The sequence below is a fragment of the Nicotiana attenuata genome, chromosome 1 (assembly GCF_001879085.1).
Source record: "Nicotiana attenuata strain UT chromosome 1, NIATTr2, whole genome shotgun sequence".
NCBI classification, from domain to species: domain Eukaryota; kingdom Viridiplantae; phylum Streptophyta; class Magnoliopsida; order Solanales; family Solanaceae; genus Nicotiana; species Nicotiana attenuata.
Genome location: NC_031989.1, coordinates 78,712,240 through 78,734,488, shown reverse-complemented (window position 1 = coordinate 78,734,488; position 22,249 = coordinate 78,712,240). Strand labels below are relative to the sequence as shown.

The window sequence follows — 22,249 nt, the reverse complement described above, 5'->3', positions numbered from 1 at the left end:
AACCGAACCGACCGATGCCTACCCCTACCGCAGTAGCAGTAGGAGCAGCAGCAGTAGCAATAACAATAGCAATAGCAGTAGCAATAACAGTAGTAGTTGTAGCAATAGCAGTAGTACTAATAGTAGTTAGTAGCAGTAGTAGTAGTAGCAGCAACATCAGTATTAGTAGTAGTAGCATTAGCAGCAGGAGCAACAACAACAGCAACAACAGCTGTAGCAGTAGCAGTAGCAGCAGCTACAGTAACAGTAGCTCGTGATAAAGCTAAGTCCAAAACCGTTATACAAGTGTCTCATTCTGATATTACTCCCAATTTCACCTAACCCCTATTTGGCCAGCGAAAAAAAAATTAAGATTCGTAAGTGAAATACTCATCAATTTTTAACATTTTGATTCTTCCTGTTAACATTCAAAATTGAAAGAGAGATTGATAAAATTGTAGCTAGGGCTTGAGAGAAGAAAGGAAATTGAAGAGAAAGTATTTCATATTTCTGTAAAGTGAACCAAAATCCCAGAATCCAGAAACTTCCGTATATGGTCCCATATATATACATTGGGCCTCTTGACTAACCTATTCATAAATGAATAAATAAAATAAACTGGGCCAGGCCCAAATACAAAGAAAGCAACACCAACAGCCCAAACGTCATCATGTAATCCCAACACCCCCCTCAAGTTGGAGGGTGGGCACACACCCAACTTGCTGGATAAAGTGCGATGCTGCAAACCTGTCAAAGGCTTAGTAAAAATGTCAGCCAGTTGAGAAGAAGTAGGAACATGAGATAAAGAGATGAGACCATCAGCTAATTTGGTGCGAATAAAATGACAATCGACTTCGATGTGTTTAGTGCGCTCGTGAAACACCGGATTCTTAGCAATGTGAATAGCAGCCTGCTATCGCACAAAATAGGTATTGGAGCATCAATAGAAAGACCCAAATCAGATAATAAGCGAACCAACCAGGCTAGTTCAGCCACCACTTTACTCATAGCCCTATATTCTGCTTCAGCTGAAGACAAAGAGACTATATTTTGCTTTTTAGACTTCCAACTAAGGAGACTACCACCCAAATGAATGCAGAAACCAGTGACAGAACGTCTAGATTCATGACAAGTAGCCCAATCACTATCACAACTAGCAAGCAGAGAGAAATCAGGAGAATTACTGAGAAACACCCCAAAATCAGAAGTCCCTTTTAAGTATCGCAAAACATGCAAAGCAGCAACCATATGGGGGACACGAGGAGTCTTTAAAAACTGGCTCAAATGCTGGACAGCAAAACATAAATCTGACCGAGTATGAGTCAAAAAATTGAGCTTGCCAACCAAACTTCTGTAAGATTCAGGCTTAGGCAATAGCTCACCAACATCAGAATGCAATTTTTGAGCAATATCCAAAGGACTAACCACCTCAGAAGCATCAAGACAATTAAACTCAAGGAGCAAATCAGAAATAAACTTCTTTTGATGCAAAAGGACCCCAGACTTGTGACAGAAAACTTCAATACCCAAAAAATAGTTAAGCAAACCTAAATATTTGATCTTAAACTGAACATCAAGAAAACTCTTAAGAGCAAAATTTTCAGATAAATCATCCCCAGTTAATACAATGTCATCAACATAAACTGCTAGAAAAACAGAGGAAGATTCAGTTCGCTTAACAAACAAAGAATAGTCATTTAAAGAGTAGGAGTAGCCCCTGGAACAATGAGACAGCTTTGCATACGACTGTCGAGAAGCCTGTCTTAGCCCATAAAGAGATTTTTGCAGCTTGCAAACTAAAGGAGCAGATCCAGAGGAGGAGGAATCAATAGAAAGGCCCTGGGGAAGCTTCATATAAACTTCCTCATCTAAGTCCCCATGTAAAAAAACGTTATTAACATCTAACTGAAACAAAGGCCACTGTCTTTTAACTGCAATAGCAACCAAACATCTGACAGTACACATTTTAACCACAGGAGAAAAAGTTTTATTAAAATCAATCCCCTCTACTTGAGTGTCACCTCGAACCACCAATCGTGACACTACCATCAGCTTAATATTTTATTTTATAAACCCACTTACTGCCTATGGGCTTCTTACCAAGAGGAAGTTCAACAATTTTCCAAGTTTGATTTGCCTCTAAAGCTGCAAATTCCTGTCTCATTGCCTCTTGCCAAACAGGAATAGCAGCAGCCTGAGTGTATGAACAAGGCTCTACTGGAACAGGCTGTGTAGTGGAAGAAGAGCTAGTGGAGGAGAAAGAAATAGAAGGAGGAAGGTTAACAACATAGTCAGACAGATGGGAAGGAAGATGATGGGATCTGGTGCTTTTCCTAAGTTCAGAAGGAGGGGGTAAGACATCATCAGGTGATGAAGAAGAGGGCATAGAATCATCAGAAGATGAGGGGGTAGCAGAAGGAGGGATAGGAACAGAGGGAGAAATATCATAGAACAAAGGGAGAAAAGGAGAAGGAGAAGAAGAAGGAGTAGGAGCAGAAGAGGGAATCTTATAAGGAAACACAGATTCACGAAACACAACATCTCTTGAAAACAAGAGAGACTTAGTTTGCAAATTGTATAACTTGTACCCCTTTTTGGCAAAAGGATACCCAATAAACACACAAGGAACTCTAGGGTGAAACTTATCCCTGTGACACTTGGGGACTGTAGCATAACACAGACAACCAAAATGCCTTAAATGAGAATAAGAAGGAGGATGGCCATAGAGTAATTCAAAGGGGGTTCTTTTGGATAAAATTGAAGATGGAAACCTATTAATAAGGTAAGTTGCTGTCAATACACAATCTCCCCAAAATTTTATAGGAAGATTGATTGAAATAGAAGAGCTCTTGAAGTTTCAAGTAGGTGTCTATGTTTTCTCTCAACCACACCATTCTGTTGTGGTGTGTGTGGACAAGTGGTTTGATGAATTATCTCATTATCAGAGAAGAATTGAGTGGCTGATGTAGAAGATCCAAGCTCTAAAGCATTATCACTTCTAATCTTTTGGACAGAAAGTTGAAATTGAGTTTTCACCATGATTATAAATGCTTTAAGCACAGAAAATGCATAGCTTTTAGAGTGCAATAAATGTGTCTATGTTGCTTTGCTATAGTCATCAACTATGGTAATAAAGTACTTAGCACCGGAATATGTTTGAGTGTGGTAAGGTCCCCAAGTATCAACATGAATAAGTTGAAACAATGAAGTAGACTGAGAAGAACTATCTGGGAATGGTAACCTAGGTTGTCTAGCCAAGGGACAAATAGGACATGTAAAAGACTGTTTAGCTGACAGGTCATTAGAAATACAAGGTATATTTTTCATTTGCACAAAAGGAACATGTCCTAATCTATGATGCCAAAGAACATCATTTTTATTCACAATTTGCTGAACAGTACAAGATGATAAAGGAGCAACAAAGTTTGAATTCATAACTGGCCGATTTGCATACAATGAAAAATCAGCATTTTGTACTACATTATTAGAAGCAGAAACAGAATTACTAATATCAGGAACAACAGAATTAGAGAGTTCAGGAGGAGCAAAATGATTAAGGTAGAGCTTGTATAGTCCTTGGTCCATTCTACCAAGCTCCAGAAGCTTCTTCATAGAATGGGCCTGTAGAAGTATACATGAGAGGGAAGTGAACAGTACATTACAATTGAACTGAATAATCAATTTGCTCACAGAAATCAAATTATAATGGAAAGTAGGAATGTACAAGACATGATGAAGGGTAAAAGATGGCAACAAAGTCAAAGAGCCTGTGCAGGTAACTTTAACTTTGTAACCATTAGGCAAAGAAACTAGATAGGGGACAGGAAGAGGTATGATGTTAAAGAGAAGATTTTTGTTAGAAGTCATATGGTCAGTTGCTCTAGAATCCACTATCCACACCCTTCCAGCTACACTAGTTAACATGCGCACAACATAACTACCATTCAAACACACAGGAGAAGAGGAATTAATACCAGCAAAATTGGCAGAGCCCATGAGAAGTGGCTGAGAACTAGATTCACCCAGTGTAGACTGTTGGAGTAGGTTCATCAACTGAGAGTACTGCTCCTTGGTGAGGCCAGGAATCAAAGAATCTTGCCCGGGTGAAGAACATGATGAAGTAGATTCAGAGATACCAGAAGACTTTCCCTCAACACTTGCAGCAGTACCAAATCTTTTAGTCTGCCCCTTTGTAAATTTGAAATTTGGAGGAAATCCATGTAATTTGTAACATTTTTCAATTGTGTGACCAGGTTTTTTACAATACTTGCAAGACAAAGAAACCTTGGTTTGATCAGAATTCACCTTCTGGCCATATGGATCAAAATTGACTCTTTGTGTATACTGTTTTTGAGGTGGAAATTGAGGGGAAGGCTTGTTGAAATTTGCATTAAAAGAAGCTGATTCTGAGTTGAACTGAGTGTTGGGGATAACCTGTCTTTGTTTTTCATCTTGCAACAGAATGTTATAGACAGTATCAAGAGATGGAACTGGCTGCATCATCAAAATGTTGCTTCTAACCCCTATGTAGACCTCTTTGAGACCCATGAGAAATTGGTCGACCTTATCCTCTTCCTTCTCCTTTTGGAGACCCACCTTAGCAGCACAAACACAAGAATTTGCATGACTACTGCACATAATCCCCAATTCATCCCATAGTTTTTTAAGTTTGTTGAAATATGAAGCAATATCGAGAGTCCCTTGGAAAGTAGAAGCAAGTTCTCTCTTTATTTCAAAAACTTTGGTTCTATTAACACTCCCATACCTATTATTCAATTGCAACCAGATACTTTCAGCAGTCTCGAAATACTGCACACTCTCAGCTATATCCGGTGATAATGAACTAGTTAACCATGATATAACCATATTATTGCACCTATCCCACTGCTTAAATTGAGGAGAATTCTCGGCAGGTTTAACACAAGACCCATCTATGAACCCTATTTTATTTCTTGCAGATAACGACACGATCATACTACGTCTCCATCTTCCAAAACCAGTCCTCGAGAATGGCACAGGAACAACGGAAATGCCGGGGACATCAGAAGGGAGAAGAAACAACGGGCTAGAAGGCTCAGGAGTATACGTAGTGGACGAAGATGTTTCAGGAACAGAATTAACCATTGTAGCAAGTAAATTGATCAAGAAGAATGAAAATCTACACCGCCAACAACACAGCAACACACACAACTATGCATGCAACAAGTTAGGCAGAGAATGATGTACCAGACTTCTTCGCAGCCTGAAGAAGCAAAGGCCTTGGTAATAAAATTTAGCAGAAATCAACTTTAGCTCGGGTGAAATTGAGACGCAATCGACTTTAGCTCCGGTGAAATCGAGATGAAGAAAATGAGTGAATACCAAAACTTTAATCTCGAAAGCAAAACTCGGGCAGCAGAGGAGAAGAAATCCACACAAAATCTTCTAAAAATTCCGATAGAAATCGAAGAAATCGTGAATTTCCGACGAAATCCGAAATCTCCGACGAGGAGGAAAAACTCAACGAAAACAAATGAGGGTAACATCGCTAGATAGAGAATGACGAGATTCATCGGATTCCCCGCTCTGATACCATGTTAACATTCAAAATTGAAAGAGAGATTGATAAAATTGTAGCTAGGGCTTGAGAGAAGAAAGGAAATTGGAGAGAAAGTATTTCATATTTCTGTAAAGTGAACCAAAATTCCAAAATCCAGAAACTTTCGTATATGGTCCCATATATATACATTGGGCCTCTTGACTAACCTATTCATAAATGAATAAATAAAATAAACTGGGCCAGGCCTAAATACAAAGAAAGCAACACCAACAGCCCAAACGTCGTCATCTAATCTCAACACTTCCTTCTTTAAACTATATTGGAAGTCATGATATTTTAGATTTTAAAAGCACTCAAGATTTTACCGTATATGAAATATTTTCTTATTTGAAAAATACAACAATGACCATATTTTTTTTCCTCATAGCATGACTATAATCCATTTAATATTACTTTAAACTCTTTTAATTTTTTACTCAAACAGAATTATCCTCTTCATGGATTTTTTGTACGTATTTTAAAATAACACTCAATAATCAGAACAAATAACAAAAAATAATTAAAATTATCGAAGAGATAGAGAGATAGAAGGAGAAAAAAAAAGTCAATTAAATAACTCCGATAGCTGGTAGAAACACCAAAAATTAAAGTGATATTTTTCATTTATTGAGCAAGCTAAATATGATCAACATTTATTATTTTCAGTAACTTATATTTTTTTTAAAAAAAATAGATTTTATAATGAAAGCATATTATTTTTATTCGATTTTAAAAAAATTATATACATACCGAGGTAGGTACATGCACAAAGAGTCATTCACTTATGACCAAAAGAAAAAAAAAGGACAACCACAAACTCATAAATAAAATAAAGTGAGGAATATTCAAAAGAACACAAGTTAATAAAAGAATCTTAAAACTTCGCTTAGAGCAATGCCAACAGCTTTTCCTTTATAAAAGTTACAACCATGAACATGAATATCGGTTACTTACATTTTGGGTTTACAATCCAAAAGTTTGTACAATTAAATTTCAAAACTTCCAAAACAAGTAATAGAAATATAGTCAAACCTAAACTTACGCAAAAATTTAGGTTTCAAGTCCACGATTATTAGATTCTCCATATTTGTTTACCTCCGATCATGGTGGTGTCTTAGTGCCTCCATGAAGGCGGATGTAGAGTGGTAGTACCGGGTTTAACTGAACCTAGTACTTTGACGCGAAAGTATTAAAATTTGGTGAAATTGCAAAAATTAATAGTTATGTTATAAATAGAATTGTATTTAAGGTAAATGTCTTTCTTTTAGAGAGTTTGTTACTTTGTGACTAAGTGGGCTTTTCCCTATAAATAGAGGGATTTTATCCAACTGTAATTCATCTAAAAAAATCAATAGAATTCTCTATCTTTTCTTTGCAATACTTTTTTTATTATTATTTTATTTATTTTAAGTTAAGATATGGATTCAATGTTAAAAATATTAAAGATTGAACCCATAGAATTTAAACTTTAAACATGTATTTGCTCAACTGAAATTATAGTTAGCAATTCTATGGTTCCCCCAATATTTTCATGTGTTTCTCCAACCCCGGGGGCCATAGTAACAAGAGAGGTTTGTACGAGCATAGGTAGGTGGTGTATGGATAGAAACTACCATGAGTATATGTGGACCAAGTCGACATCAAGGAAGCCTTTGAAGGCTGCCACGTGTCGTCAATAGGGTATAATGACCTATAGCCTCAAAAAGTCGATGTCACGAGAAGACAATGCATCGTCGATGAGGTCGAAGTGACTCAACAGAGAATGAGGATGAGGTCGAACACTCCTTTTATTAAAACAGTAACGGCTAATTCTAGGATTACGGTTTCCAGAGAATATTCCAACGCATATTCCTCCCAATTGTACTATTTAGGGTTTTGTGACTCATGTACCCTTATCAATAGAAAGATATGTAGTTATAGAGTGGGATTTGACATCATTGTAAAAAACAGCACATTGCCATTCTCTAAAGATTTTTCCTATAACATATACATACAAAGCTCACCTTTTTACATTTTGATCTACCTTTTTTTTCCGATCTTAAAAGGGTCCGAATATCGAAAGACTTATCATTATCCATCATTGTCAGAAGAATTGTTGGATAATCTCACCTTTTGTCAGGTGACTTCTATCCATTTATTTACTTAAATTCCATTTATTATTTAGTGCTATCCTCCATATTCTTGAATTGATCATTGCACCGTTATTGCTATCATTTATTCTTAATCAACAATACACGTGGGAAATATTCAATAAATACACGTGGTCTATCTTTTGGACATTAATATTGGCTAAATTTAACCCTATTTCATAATAAATTTGATTGTATAAATCAAGATCTAAATTTTGGGTCATACAGTTTGGAGCCGTCTGTGGGGATTTCACAGCCAATTTTTTAGTTTCCATTAGATCTATAACTCACGTGACCTGTTAATCTAACAAACCGCAAGGATTATCTATTTTTTTCTATGTATACAAAAAAAACTCCATGGCAGGTAACCAAGAAAGGGGAACGAAGGCGACGGACAACATCTCACTCAACCTCATGAGTGCCATCAACAAAGAGTATGGCTCCCAAGATAAGGAGGTGACTCACACGGCCTCCCTGATGGTAGGCTAGAGACCCGTACTTTGATCATAGTTTGCACTCTAATTACTATATTTTAATTGTGGTTGAACTTAAATAATTGTGATTTATGCTTATTACGTATTTTATGCCTTGCAGAAAATGATTTCAAGCTATTAAGATAATTTGGAGCTAAATTGAACAAGTTGGAGCTTTGACGTTTGAGTAAAAGCCTAAGAAATTAAGTCAGAATCACGTTCAAGGGTCGGGAGCCAAATCTGGATATAAAAAAATAACGAAAACAAATTACTCAGTAAAATATACAGACGTGGTAGTGTGTTTTTTCTATGTTCATTAGAAATTGCTCTTTGAACTTCCTAACTACCACGACGTGTGGTACAACGAATGGGGCAGCGCGCCTGTACAATTTTCTCAGAGTATTTTCCCATTTCGGCTTGAAAAGGGTAGTTTCATCCGGGCCCACTCCTATATGGTATAAATACACCAAAAATATATTTTTGAAGGGACTTTTGACCTACAGATGACAGGAAGAGCATTGGAAACTCAAAGCACAAGGATTCATCATTCTTTCCTCAACTTAACACCCGAGCTTGGACTGAATTCATGTTTTCTTATTATTCAACTTTATTTGTGATGATTTCTCCATGAATATGGAGTAGTTTCTCTTAGTGTTTGATGGATATGTTGTTTTGATTGATATTCGTGAATTTTAACTTTAGTTCTTTGCTTGAATTCGTTTATGGAGCTTTGAATTGTTACAATTTTATTCACCGATTTATTTAATCGAAAGAGGAATATTTTTGTGATTACCTTTGCATTATTTTATTTGGTTTAATTCAACGATACTTTTAAGTAATCAAAAGAGCTTGTTGAATTGTTGATTAAATCAAGTTTGGAGAATATTCGAAAGACGTTTTTCCGGAAGATTAATCCATTAATGCGTGCTTGCATATTTTCGCAGTGCTTATATTATTTCGCCTCGTAAAGTTAAGATTTAATCGAGAGAGGAGTCTTGGCTACACGTTTGAACTAATCATCGAATGAACTCGTGAGAATCATTAGAACATTAGAGTGAATTGAACTAGAGTTGGATCGCAAATAACTATCTTGCACCTATCCCGTCACAACCCTTATTTATCCCATTGATTATTTTGGTGTTGCTCAACTCTTGTCTTTCTGTGATCAACTGTTACTTGTTTTAGTTTTCATAGTTAATTTTAGTTATGAGTCATCTCAACAAAAGTGTTAATTATCTGAATAGTGCTAAGATAGAAATTACTTGAACATTATTTGAATCCAATCCATGTTAAGACGATAATTAAACTATATTATCTTTGACTAGCGAGCATCAATTTTGTGCTATAGTTTGCGCTCGTCAAATTTTGGCGCTGTCGCTGGGGATTGGCAATCAATAGTGCTCAAAATAGTTTTTGGTGCTAATTCAGGAACCAATTTTATTTTATTCTTCACGATTTTCTCTTCCGTGTATAGGATACATGTCTAACTTCTCTGGTGTATGACTCGATTTTCTTTAAAGGAAGTGATACCTTACGAACCGGAGTTGGAGAAACAACCGCGACAGCTAAGAAAAGAAAGAGTAGTCACAAAATTTCTTGGGTCATACTTTGACTCAAGATAAAATGAAAAACAAAGAGATTGATGGAGTAGACTTAGCTACAAGAGAGGCAGCACAACATAGAGAAGAAGCTGTATCGGATAGAAGCTGAGGCAGCCCTTAGAGCTGCTAAGGAGACTATCAAAGATGATGGGGGTCGAAGATTCAATCTAAATCGACCCCTAGTTGAAGACAAGTTCGAAAATATGCCACCCAGACCTGGTAGAGCATTGGGTGATTATTCCAGACCAGTCTACAATTAGGGACTATCCAGTATCAGACCGCCACTCGTATCAGCAAATAATTTTTGAGTTGAAGCAAGGCTTGCCTCAAACCATCCAATACAAATGTGTCTTTAGAGAGAAGGCGAATGAAGATCCAAACACTCACTTGATGGACTTTGAGGAAATCATGAACACCTTCCAGTACAATGGAGTATCAAAAGATGCAGTCTACTTAAGGGCATTCCCCTTTTCATTGAAGGATGACGCGAAGCACTAGCTTCGAAGCTTACCAACTGGGTCGATCAGAACATGGGAAGATATGACAAAAAAATCCTTGAAAAATACTTCTCAGCTGCAAAAATAGTAAAATTCAGAAGGGGAATGCATAACTTCTGCCGGAAGGACACTAAAACAATCTTCAAAGCTTGGGAAATATTCAAGGAGATAGTGAGGAAGTGTCAGCATAATGGAATTGAATTGTGGATGCAACTCCAGGACTTTTGGGATGGACTAACACCTTCCCCACAAAGAACTCTGAGCACTTGCAGCTGGAGGTCCTTTAATGAAGAAGACTCTTGAGGAGATTGTTGAAATTCTTGATGAGCTCTCTGAAGATGCTAACCAATGGCCTACTGAGAGTAATGATAGAAAAAATTTAGCTGGGGTTCACTAGGTAGATTCTAACACATCAGTGCAAGCCCAGCTAGACATCATGGCCAGAGAGATAAGAAAGTTAACCTTAGCCAAAGTCCAGTGCCAACCATCATCGGTTTGTGATTTTTGTGAAATGGGTCATCCAACGCATGAGTGTCGGGCCTCGACTAGGGATGAAGTGCTAAATACTTGGGGAAGCTTTGATAGAGGCAACTACCAACGTGGCAATAATTATAGCTCCATAGGGCAGAGGCACCCAGGTTTTTCTTGGAGTTCACCAAGTGGTAGTGTAACGATCCGACCGGTCGTTTTGAGCAATTTCACTTTTCTCGGCTGTTTGAGGGCCTGAGTAGCTCCGTTTTATGTATTATGACTTATGTGAATCGTCAGTTTTGGTTTTTCAGGTTATCCGGAATTGATTTGGGAGAATGGTCTCAGCTTGAAGCTTTCAATTGGAAAGGTTTGACCAAGTTTTGACTTTTTAGTATTCGGCCTTGGATTTGAATTTTGATGGTTCCGTTAGCTCAGTTAGGTGATTTTGGACTTCGGAGCGCGTCCGGAATGTGATTTGGAGGTCCGTGGTAGAATTAGGCTTGAATTGGCGAAAATTGGAAATTTGGCGATTTTCGATGTCGGAATGGAATTCCAGAAGTTGGAGTAGGTTTGTAGTGCCATTAGTGATGTATGTGCAAAATTTCAGGTCATCCGGACGAGGTTTGGTAGGTTTCGGCATCATTTGCGGAATTCGGAAGTTTAGAATTTCTTAGGCTTGAATCCGAGGGTAATTTGGTGTTTTGATGTTGTTTTGAGTGTTCTGAAGGTTCGACTAAGTTTTTATGTTGATATATGAGTTGTTGGTATGTTTGGTAGAGGTCCCAAAGGCCTCGGGTTGATTTCGGGTGGTTGACGAAACAAGGATGTAATTTGAGGAATGCTGAAGATCTCACTCAGCTGTTATAACTGCACCTACAGAGTGGGGACCGTAGGTGCAGACCTGCAGAAGAGGAAAGCAGCTGCAGAAGCGGGAAAGGCTAAGGAGGGATGGAATTGTAGGTGCGATGCATGGAGCGCACCTGCAAGGCCTCAGGTGCGAGTATTGGTCCGTAGAAGCGGATTCTGGGATATAAGTGAGAACCGCACCTGGGATGGACTTTCCGCAGGTGCGGCGTCGCAGAAGCGACATGGGGATCGCAAATGCGGATGTTCTGGGCAGAATGTATAAAAGGTGGACTTCGCGAAATTTGGGTTATTTTCCACTATTTTTAGTCGGCCTTGAAGCTTTTGAGAGCGATTTTGAGGAGGAATTCAAGGTTTTATCTGCAAGATAATTGGTTTGAGACCTAAAACTCGTATATGTGATGATTTTCCACCGATTAATCATGTAATTTGTGGATATTTGAGGTAAAAATGAGGGGCTAGGGCTTGGGAATTGGAGAGTTTGATTTGGGGATTTGAAGGACCATTTGACGTCGGATTTTGATAAATTTGGTATGGATAGACTGGTGAGTGAAAGGGCTTTCTAGTAGTTTGTGACTTTTGTCGGATTTCGAGACGTGGGCCCGGGGGCCGGGTTTGAGAAGATTTCGGGATTTGTGCCTAATTTGCTAGTTTTTCTTGTGGAATTCATTCCATTAGCACATTTTGATGGTATTGTTTTGGTTGTGAATAGATTCGGAGCGCTTGGAGGCCGAGTCGAGGGGCAAGAGCATCACGGAGTAAAGATTTGACCGGTTTGAGGTAAGTAACGATTGTAAATCTAGTCATGAGGGTATGAAACCCCGGATTTCGCATCGTTTTTACTACTTTGAGGTGACACACATACTAGGTGATGGGCGTGTGGGCATGCACCGTTGGGGATTGTGACTTGGTCCCTCCCGTAGCAACTATGAAGTTGCGTATTTGACTGAAACTATATGATACTTATGTGTTTTAGAAAGAGTTTCTATAAATTGGGCTGAATGCCATATTTGGGCCTTGTGCGAGAGCTGTTTGGACCTTTAGGGGCCTTTTCTTATTATCCTCTCACTATTTTGATTGAATATCTATACTCAGTCATGCTATGTTTACTGATTTCATAACTTAGTCTTTATTACCCTGTTTTGATGCATATAAAATGTTATTTTGGGCTGAGCACCCTGTTTTTACTGATAGCCCGAGTGGCTTGAGAGGTTTATGACTGAGTGAGGCCGAGGGCCTGTTTTTGTGAGGATATTATGGGATCGGGTTGCGCGCCGCATCATGTTGTTACTAATTCATGATTATGTGAGGCTGAGGGCCTGATTGATCTATGCCACGAGGTGGCTTGTTATATCGCATGGGCTGAAGGAGCCCCTCCGGAGTCTGCACACCCCTAGTGATCGCGGGTACCTTGATTCTGAGTGATGTAATACCCGAGGGGCTGTTTGCGAGTGATTGTGAGATTTGCCCGAGGGGCTGTATATGAGTGATGGTGAGGTTTGCCCGAGGGGCTGTGTACGATTTATGTTTGCTCGAGGAGCTGTATGCGAGTGATATTTGCCCGAGGGGTTGTTTATGATCTCATCATTTTGCTCATTGTTTCACTGAGCCTCTGTTTGAGAACTGTCGAAAATACCTACAAATGATTTTTCTGAAATTGAGTTTAAACGAAATGATTTGATTCAAACTCTGCTTTTAAAAGCCTGTTGTATTTCACTGAGATTTCATGATATGAACTTGATATGTTTTATTGCTCGTCACTACTTCTCAACCATTATTTACTTTGGTTACTTACTGAATTGGCGTACTCACGTTACTCCCTGCACCTTGTGTGCAGATTCAGGTATTTCTGGACCCGATAGCGGGTGTTGATTTTTCAGTTGCAGATCCATCGGAGTTAGCAAGGTAGATGCCTGGCAATCGTAGCCCTGCTTTCCTCCATCTTTATCTTCCCTTATTTGTATTTAGTATTTCCCAGACTATGTTAGCCTTGACATTGTCAAACGGTTGTAGTAGATGCTCATGACTAGTGACACCCCGATATCGGGCTTTCTTTTTCGCACTTTTGTTTTGATTTACACTCCTTATGAAGGTTTTACATTAAATAGCTTTGGGAATCATCTTGAAAAATGAAAATCTCATTTTGTTTTGGAGTGTGTCGTCTTGCCTAGTACCGCGATAGGCGCCATCACGACAGGGTTGGTTTTTGGGTTGTGACAAGTTAGTATCAGAGCCTAGGTTACATAGGTCTCACGAGTCATGAGTAGGTTCAGTAGAGTCTTACGGATCGGTACGGAGACGTTTGTACTTATCTTCGAGAGGCTGCAGAACCCTTAGGAAACTTCACATTCTTGAATTCTTATCGTACGGTATTGATTCAGCTTGAAGTGTAACTCTTTGAATTCCTTCTATGCATTTGTATGCTCACATGAGCACTCGGTATCAGTTGCGCGTCGACGGCTTGCAAGTTCCATGGTTGAGGTGCGAGATATGATTTTCGCATGTTGATGGCTGGCCGGTCTGGAGGACTTGAGGCTGGGTTTTGCCTGTGGCTTGAGTACTGAGATTTTGATCGTGTGAGCACGTGCATTCGGGACTTATATGCTCGTTTGTGTCCTTATTGGTGGGATTTGTGACTGGATGACTATGGGATGAGTATGATTTGATTGCGAGATGTGTTCAGATTGTTCTAATATGACAAGAAGAGTTTGTTGGAGATGTATCAAGGACTATCGGGTGTTTGACTTCTATCTTGAGTTGGCGTATGGCCTCGAGCTATGGGTGTGTTGAAGGACCTTTCATGTAGTTTAGTTGTAGAGTGAGGTTGGTCTTCATGTTGTGTTATGAGTTCAGACTCAGGGGGATTAAGTGATCGCGTGATGTTTATGACGGTGGAAGGGTACAAAGAGATGTTAGTTTGAGGCGAAGCGGGTGGGTTATCTCTTGCGGGGTGTCCTGAGGGCGTAGGATCCCTATGTTGTTTTGTAGTGAGTCTTCTATTACCAGTGAGTTATATGTGCTGCAGTTCGAGTTTGGATCGCGTATGAGAGTTGGCTTGACTGTTACGAGGGTGAATGTGAGATTTACAAGTAATTTGAGGTATTAGATGGGTTTTGTTGCATTAGCTTATGAAGGATTTAGCTAAATCTCACTATGGCATTATGGCAGTAATAGAGTATGGGCATCGCGAGTATTGTGCGTTTTGATCTATGGCTTTGAGCCAAGTGGGGGAGTCTGCTATTGATCAGTTGATTGCACGGTTATGTGTTGTATTGGTTTCAGTTTGAGGTATACTGGTGAATCAGTTGTGGCTTACAAAGGTTGAGGTCAAGGATGACTCGAGTAAAGGAAATTTTGGATAAGGGTTGTGTTATGCTTTATGGGTATATGAGAAACATTGGACGATTTAGTTGTTTTTGTAAGGGATGTAACATGTATGGAGTAGGAAATCGCTCGGCTGCTTAGAAGGACGGGTTACTTCCTTAGGTGTTGTTGTACTAATGGGGCACAGGTCGTTCGGTTCGTTTGATCAGTTTAATTGAGACCTGAGTAGAGTGGATGACTCCCGAGAATGGATCTAATGGATGCAAGATTTATATGTAACAATTGGAGATCTTCAGGATGTGTATTTGGCTAGAAACTAAAGTTTACATTGGGGAGTGTCAAGACTAGTGGCATTTCTATATCATTATGAATTCTACATATCAATATAAAAAAGGTGAAGGTATTGGTTTTAGATTTGCAGGAAGTCTTTTCAGGGTAAGTGTTTTGAATGTGGTACTTTTGGGGATATTTAAGGGGGTATTCAACGGCTTATGAGCCTTAAGGCAGTGTGGTTTTATGCTTGGGTCTCATGTGGTGAGTCTGGGTTGAGCATTGTGGTGTTATAGCGAGGAGAATTATCAATTTGGAGGTAATTCAGAAGGGACTCGGATAGATAGGACATCTTGGTAGTAGGTTGGATCGGCATGGTAATGGGTATGATTAGTTCTTTGGGTATGTATGAGGTAATCAATTTCTACAGGTGTTTCATGGCAATGCCCTTGGGTTTTTAGTGGCTTGCGTAGCTTAGTTGAGTTAGAAGGAATCAGTCCCAATGGTTTGGTTCTGTACCAATGGGGTTCGGAGAGTTCTTGATGGTTTCTACCACGGTTAGAGATGTGTATTTTCTACTGGCGTGAGGAGCATGTGATGTATAGTGACTTTCTCCTAGATGAGATCAAATGGAAAGTTCTTGGCTAGTTGAGTCCGTAGTTGCTTGTGACTCGGAGTGGATTATGTTATTCTCACATTTATCATAGGATGGCATGGTATATGCGATATGTTATGTAGGATTGAGATTTGTATGTGTAAGGTCACGATTTAGTTCTGAAAGCAAGGTCGTAAATTCTTAGGCAGCATGGACAATTTTAGATGACTAGGTAAATGATATTACTAATTGGTATGGTTTGATGAGAGTATATATTCAGAAAGGGGCAAAGTGTTTGAGTTATGGATACTTCATTGGTATTGCGGCACTTTCTTGTTTGATCGACTGCTGGAGTTCAAATTTTGCCTTGTGGCACAGAAGAATTTTAGAAGTATTCCTCGTGGGGTGACTGTGTAATTGCAGGAGTGTGGACGTCCAGGCGGTGGAGTTGAGATCAGAGATGGTGATTCGTATGTCCTATGGATTTGGAGACTGGGAGTTCTCGTGAGTAGATTATTTCGTGGTTGTGGACTGTGAAGATGTGGGCAAGCTAGTCAGATGGTAGTATGTGCTATGATTCAGTCATTGTGAACTTTCGGAGAGTTATTCATATATTGGGGGTGACCAGAGTTGATTTGGGGTTCATTGGTAGGCCCAATATGGATGTGTGTTCTGCATCGAGTCGGATATGTAGACTCTGAATTGCTATTGTTGAGAGAGGTGCCATTCGGTTGTTGTTAAGCGTATTTGTGTTCCGAGATTTATTTTTGATTACTCACCTATGCTACGAGGAGTTATGGTTCGTTGCTTATATGCACACATGGTGCGGTTCTATTTGGGCGGGATCTTGAGCAAGATGAGTATTCGGGTATTGCGTGGTGGATGCGCGTTAGATATTTTCTTTCAGATGGTGGCGTTGTGTTATTTGCTCTCCGTGGTTATGGTAATTCACTTTGGGTTCTTGATGTCGAATTTCCAATGGGTATTGATTTTGAGCAAGGTGGCTTGAAGTATTTCATGTGGACCAGTGTTTGGATGGGATCGCGCATTATAGCAAAGTTATGTTGGGATATGATCCTTGTGTTAGATTAGTGCATTTTGATTCTACGGTGTGTGATGGGTTATTAGCATTGCATTGTGGTGGTACTGGTTGAGCTTGCGGGACAATTCTCTCATTGAAGTCATTTTTTCGTGTTTGAGTACGTTTAGTTATTGCGTATTGGTGCACAGATTTTACGGTTTGTGGATCTGGGTAGTATTGGTGTGGCATGTCACTAGAGTGACTTGTATTTGATAAGATGAGGTCATCGGAGCTACAATGGATGCTATCGAATTTGATTGTGGTATATTTAAAAGGGGTAATGTCGCTGATCGTGTTAGAAATTGGCTACAGTTCTTGTCGAAGGAGAGGGAGTTCCACAACTAGTTGATCCGATAAATGGTTATGAGTTGTTGTGTGCTTCTTTCATCGTTGGCAGTATATGAAGGTGTTAGAACGAGGCTCCGTTTGATAAGAGGTTTATTACCAGCGTTTGGTTGTTTTGGGCAGCTGCTATGATTAGAAATCATTGCTGTGAGTGTTTGAATTATGTGGTATATCATGTGATTTCATCTTGGGTTATGGATATGACAGGAGACAGCTTGTTCAGACTTATACAGTGTGTGGATGCGAGAATTATGATCTTATAGGAAATTTTGGATGTGAAAACTAGATTCTAAGGCTTATGGGCTAGGATGGAATAAGAAATTTCAGTCATGTTGTGTTATCAGACCTATATGGGATAGGGTGACGTGGGATCACCCCCGAGTATGTGCATAGTGGGATTATACAGCGTCTCGATGGCTTTTGGAACAACTCTGGGCACGTTCGAGGGTGAACGTATGTTTAAGTGGGGGAGGATGTAACGACCAGACCGGTCGTTTTAAGCAATTGCACTTCACTCAATTATTTGAGGGCATGAGTAGCTCCGTCTGATGTATTTTGACTTATGTGAATCGTCGATTTTGTTTTTTCTGGTTATCCGGAATTGATTTGGGAGAATGGTCTCAGCTTGAAGCTTTAAATTGGAAAGGTTTGACCAAGTTTTGACTTTTTAGTATTCGACCTCGGATTTGAATTTTGATAGTTCCGTTAGCTCCGTTAGGTGATTTTGGACTTGGGAGCGCGTCCGGAATGCGATTTGGAGGTCTGTGATAGAATAAGGCTTGAATTGGCGTAAACTGGAAATTTCACACTTTTTGATCGGCAGTGGAATTTTTGATATCGGGGCCGGAATGAAATTCCGGAAGTTGGAGTAGGTTTGTAGTGTCATTTGTGATGTGTGTGTAAAATTTCAAGTCATTTGGATGAGCTTTGGTAGGTTTCCACATCGTTTGCGAAATTGGAACGTTTAGAAGTTTTAGGCTTGAATCCAAGGGTAATTTGGTGTTTTGATGTTGTTTTGAGTGTTCCGAAGGTTCGACTAAGTTTGTATGTTGATATATGACTTGTTGGTATGTTTGGTAGGGGTCCCAAGGGCCCCGGGTTGATTTCGGGTGGTTGACGGAACAAGGATGGAATTTGAGGAATGCTGAAGATTTCACTCAGCTGTCATTACTGCACCTGCGGAGTGGGGACCGTAGGTGCAGACCTACAGAAGCGGAAAAGCAGTTGCAGAAGCGGGCAAGGCTAAGGAGGACAGGAATCGTAGGTGCGATGCGTGGAGCGCACCTGCGAGGCCGCAGGTGCGAGTATTGGTCCGTAGAAGCGAATTTTGGGATTTATGTGAGAACCGCACCTGGGATGGACTTTCCGCAGGTGCGGCGTCACAGAAGCGACATGGGGATCGCAGATGCGGATGTTCTGGGCAGAATGTATAGAAGGTGGACTTCGCGAAATTTGGGTTATTTTCCACCATTATTAGTCGGCCTTGGAGCTTCTAAGAGCGATTTTGAGGAGGAATTCAAGGGTTTATCAGCAAGGTAAGTGGCTTGAGCCCTAAAACCCGTATATGTGATGATTTCCGTTGATTAATCATGTAATTTGTGAAGATTGGGGGTAAAAATGAGGGGTTAGGGCTTGGGAATTGGAGAGTTCGTTTTGGGGATTTGAGGGACCATTTGATGTCGGATTTTGATGAATTTGGTATGGATAGACTCGTGAGTGAAAGGGCTTTCTAGTAGTTTGTGACTTTTGTCGGATTCCGAGACGTGGGCTGGGGGCCGGGTTAGAGAGGATTTCGGGATTTCTCCAAATTTGCTAGTTTTTCTTGTGGAATTCATTCCGTTAGCGCATTTTGATGGAATTGTTCTGGTTGTAAATAGATTCGGAGCGATTGGAGGCCGAGTCGAAGGGCAAGAGCATCGCGGAGTAGAGATTTTGACCGGTTTGAGGTAAGTAACGATTGTAAATCTAGTCATGAGGGTATGAAACCCCGGATTTCGCATCCTTTTTACTACTTTGAGGTGAGGCACATGCTAGGTGACGGGCGTATGGGCGTGCACCGTATTGTGACTTGGTCCCTCCCGTAGCAACTATGAAGTTGCATATTTGACTGAAACTATATGATACTTATGTGTTTTAGAAAGAATTTCTATAAATTGGGCTGAATGCCATATTGGGGCCTTGTGCTAGAGCTGTTTGGACCCTTAGGGGTATTTTCTTATTATCCTCTCACAGTTTTGATTGAATACCTATACTCAGTCATGCTATGTTTGCTGATTTCGTAACTCAATCTTTATTACCCCGTTTTGATGCATATAAAATGTTATTTTGGGCTGAACACCCCGTTTTTACTGATAGCCTCAGTGGCTTGAGAGGTTTATGACTGAGTTAGGCCGAGGTCCTGTTTTTGTGAGGATATTATGGGATCGGGCTGTGCGCCGCAGCATGTTGTTATTGATTCATGATTATGTGAGGCCGATGGCTCGATTGATCTATGCCACAAGGTGGCTTGTTATAGCGCTTGGGCTAAAGGAGCCCCTTCGGAGTCTGCACACCCCCAGTGAGCGCGGGTATCCTGATTCTGAGTGATGTAATGCTCGAGGGGCTGTTTGCGAGTGATAGTGAGATTTGCCCGAGGGGCTTTATATGAGTGATGGTGAGGTTTGCCCGAGGGGCTATTTATGATTCATGTTTTCCCGAGGGGCTGTTTACGATTTATGTTTGCCCGAGGGGCTATATGCGAGTGATGTTTGCCCGAGGAGCATTTTATCATCTCATCATTTTGCTCATTATTACACTGAGCCTCTGTTTGAGAACTGTTGAAAATACCTTCAAAAGATTTTTCTGAAACTGAGTTTAAATGAAATGATTTGACTCAAACTCTGCTTTTGAAAGCATGTTATATTTTACTGAGATTTCATGATATGAACTTGATATGTTTTATTTCTCGTCACTGCTTCTCAGCCTTTATTTACTTTGGTTACTTACTGAGTTGGCGTACTCACGTTACTCCATGCACCTTGTGTGCAGATTCAGGTATTTCTGGACCCAGTAGCGAGTGTTGATTATTCAGTTGTAGATCCATCGGAGTTAGCAAGGTAGCTGCCTGGCGATCACAGCCCTGCTTTCCTCCATCTTTATCTTCCCTTAGTTGTATTCAGTATTTCCCAAACTATGTTAGCCTTGATATTGTCAGACGGTTGTAGTTGATGCTCATGACTAGTGACACCCCGATGTCGGGCTTTCTTTTCCTTACTTTTGTTTTAATTTACACTCCTTATGAAGGTTTTACATTAAATAGCTTTGGGAATTATCTTGAAAAATGAAAATCCCATTTTGTTTTGGTAGTGTGTAGGCTTGCCTAGTACCGCGATAGGCGCCATTATGACAGGGTTGGTTTTTGGGTCATGACAGGTAGTGCGAATACATGGCAACATAATAACTCCAGATCCTAGGTACAGGGAGCTCCAGGTCTTCTCAATTAGTAGAGGCAGCAATATCAGCCTCCATAGTCTAATTAGTCTAGCATGAAAGTGTAAAGACCCGACTGATCGTTTTGAGCAATTGCGTCCGATTCGGCAGTTTGAGGTCACGAGTAGCTTCACACAGTGTATTATGACTTGCGTGCATCATCGATTTGTGTTTTTGAGAAGTTCAGAAAGGATTTTTAGAAGTGACCCTCATTTGAGAAGCTTGAGGTTGAAAGAATTGACCAAGATTTGACTTTTGTGTATTTGACCTCGGATTGGAGTTTCGATGCTTCCGATAGGCTCAGGTGGTTATTTTAGACATAGGCGTGCGTCCAGATTTGGATTTGGAGGTCCGTAGAGTAATTTGAAGCATTTTGGCAAAAATTAGAAAGTTGAAGTTTGGAAGATTGATAGGTTTGACCGAGAGTTGACTTTGGTGATATTGGGGTCAGAATGTGATTCCGAGAGTTGGAATAGCTCCGTTATGTCATTTGGACTTGCTTGTAGAATTTGGTGTCATTTGGAATTGATTTGATATGGTTCGGACGCTTGGTTGCGATTCTAGAAGTTCTTGAAGTTCAAAGTGATTTTCATGTGTTTTTGGCATCCAACTCGTGGTTCTAGAGGTTATTTTGGTGTTCTGATCGCGCGAGCGAGTTCGTGTTATATGTTCAGACTTGTGTGGGTGTTTGGTTTGGAGCCTCGGGGGCTCGGGCGAGTTTCAGATTAGCTTTGGATTGTTTTGTTAACTTTATTGTGTGCTGGTTCTGTTTTCCTCGCATTTGCGATGTTTTGGTCGTAAATGCGACTACCGCAATTGCGAAGTAGTCATCGCAATTGCGAACCCCGGCTGATGGGGAATGGGTCGCATTTGCGAAGAAAGTATCGCTTTTGCGAAGCCTTCAGAGTTCGCATTTGCGATGAAGGCATGACTGTTCCAAGATTCGCTTTTGCGAGTTCGCATTTGCGAACCCAGTGTCGCAAATGCGACATCTGCAGCCTGCTAAAAGCTAGGCATTCCGAATCTTAGCTTCATTTTATCATATTTTGAACCCTAGGTCCGAGAGTAGGTGATTTTGAGAGAGGATTTTCATATCAAGCCATTGGGTAAGTGCCTCTAATCAATTTTCAACTATATTTTGTGATTATATCTTAGATTTAACATCAAATTCATGAGAATCTAAAGGAAAATTTGGGAAAAATTGTAAAATCTTTCAAAATGTAAAATCATGATTTGAGGATGAATTGGTATCAGAATTTGATAATTTTGGTATTGTTGAACTCGTATTGGAATGGGTGTTCGGGTTTTGTAAATTTTGTCGGGTTTTGAGGTGCGGGCCCGGGGAGTTGACTTTTGTTGACTTTTTGCAAATTGTATAAGGATCATAGCTCTGTTAATTGAAATTGTTTTCTCTTGCATTGTTTGATGTATTTAAGTCGTCCCTGGCTAGATTGGCCGAGCGATTGTGAATTGGTAAAGGAAAAGCAAAATTGAGTATTGAGTTGGTCGAATTGAGGTAAGTATCTCGTCTAACTTTGTGTAGGGGAAACAACCCCTTAGGAATTGAGTCAATT

General features: G+C 40.0%; 1 protein-coding gene across 1 annotated transcript; it reads right to left on the bottom strand.

The window, feature by feature from the left end:
- Window positions 3,076-5,103, bottom strand: LOC109237601. The gene has a single exon (XM_019403920.1). The coding sequence runs from the start codon at window positions 5,101-5,103 to the stop codon at window positions 3,076-3,078; it is 2,028 nt and encodes a 675-aa protein (XP_019259465.1).

Excerpts from the sequence above, each read along its gene's own strand:
- LOC109237601 (XM_019403920.1), bottom strand. The coding sequence starts at position 5,103 with ATGGTTAATTCTGTTCCTGAAACATCTTCGTCCACTACGTATACTCCT.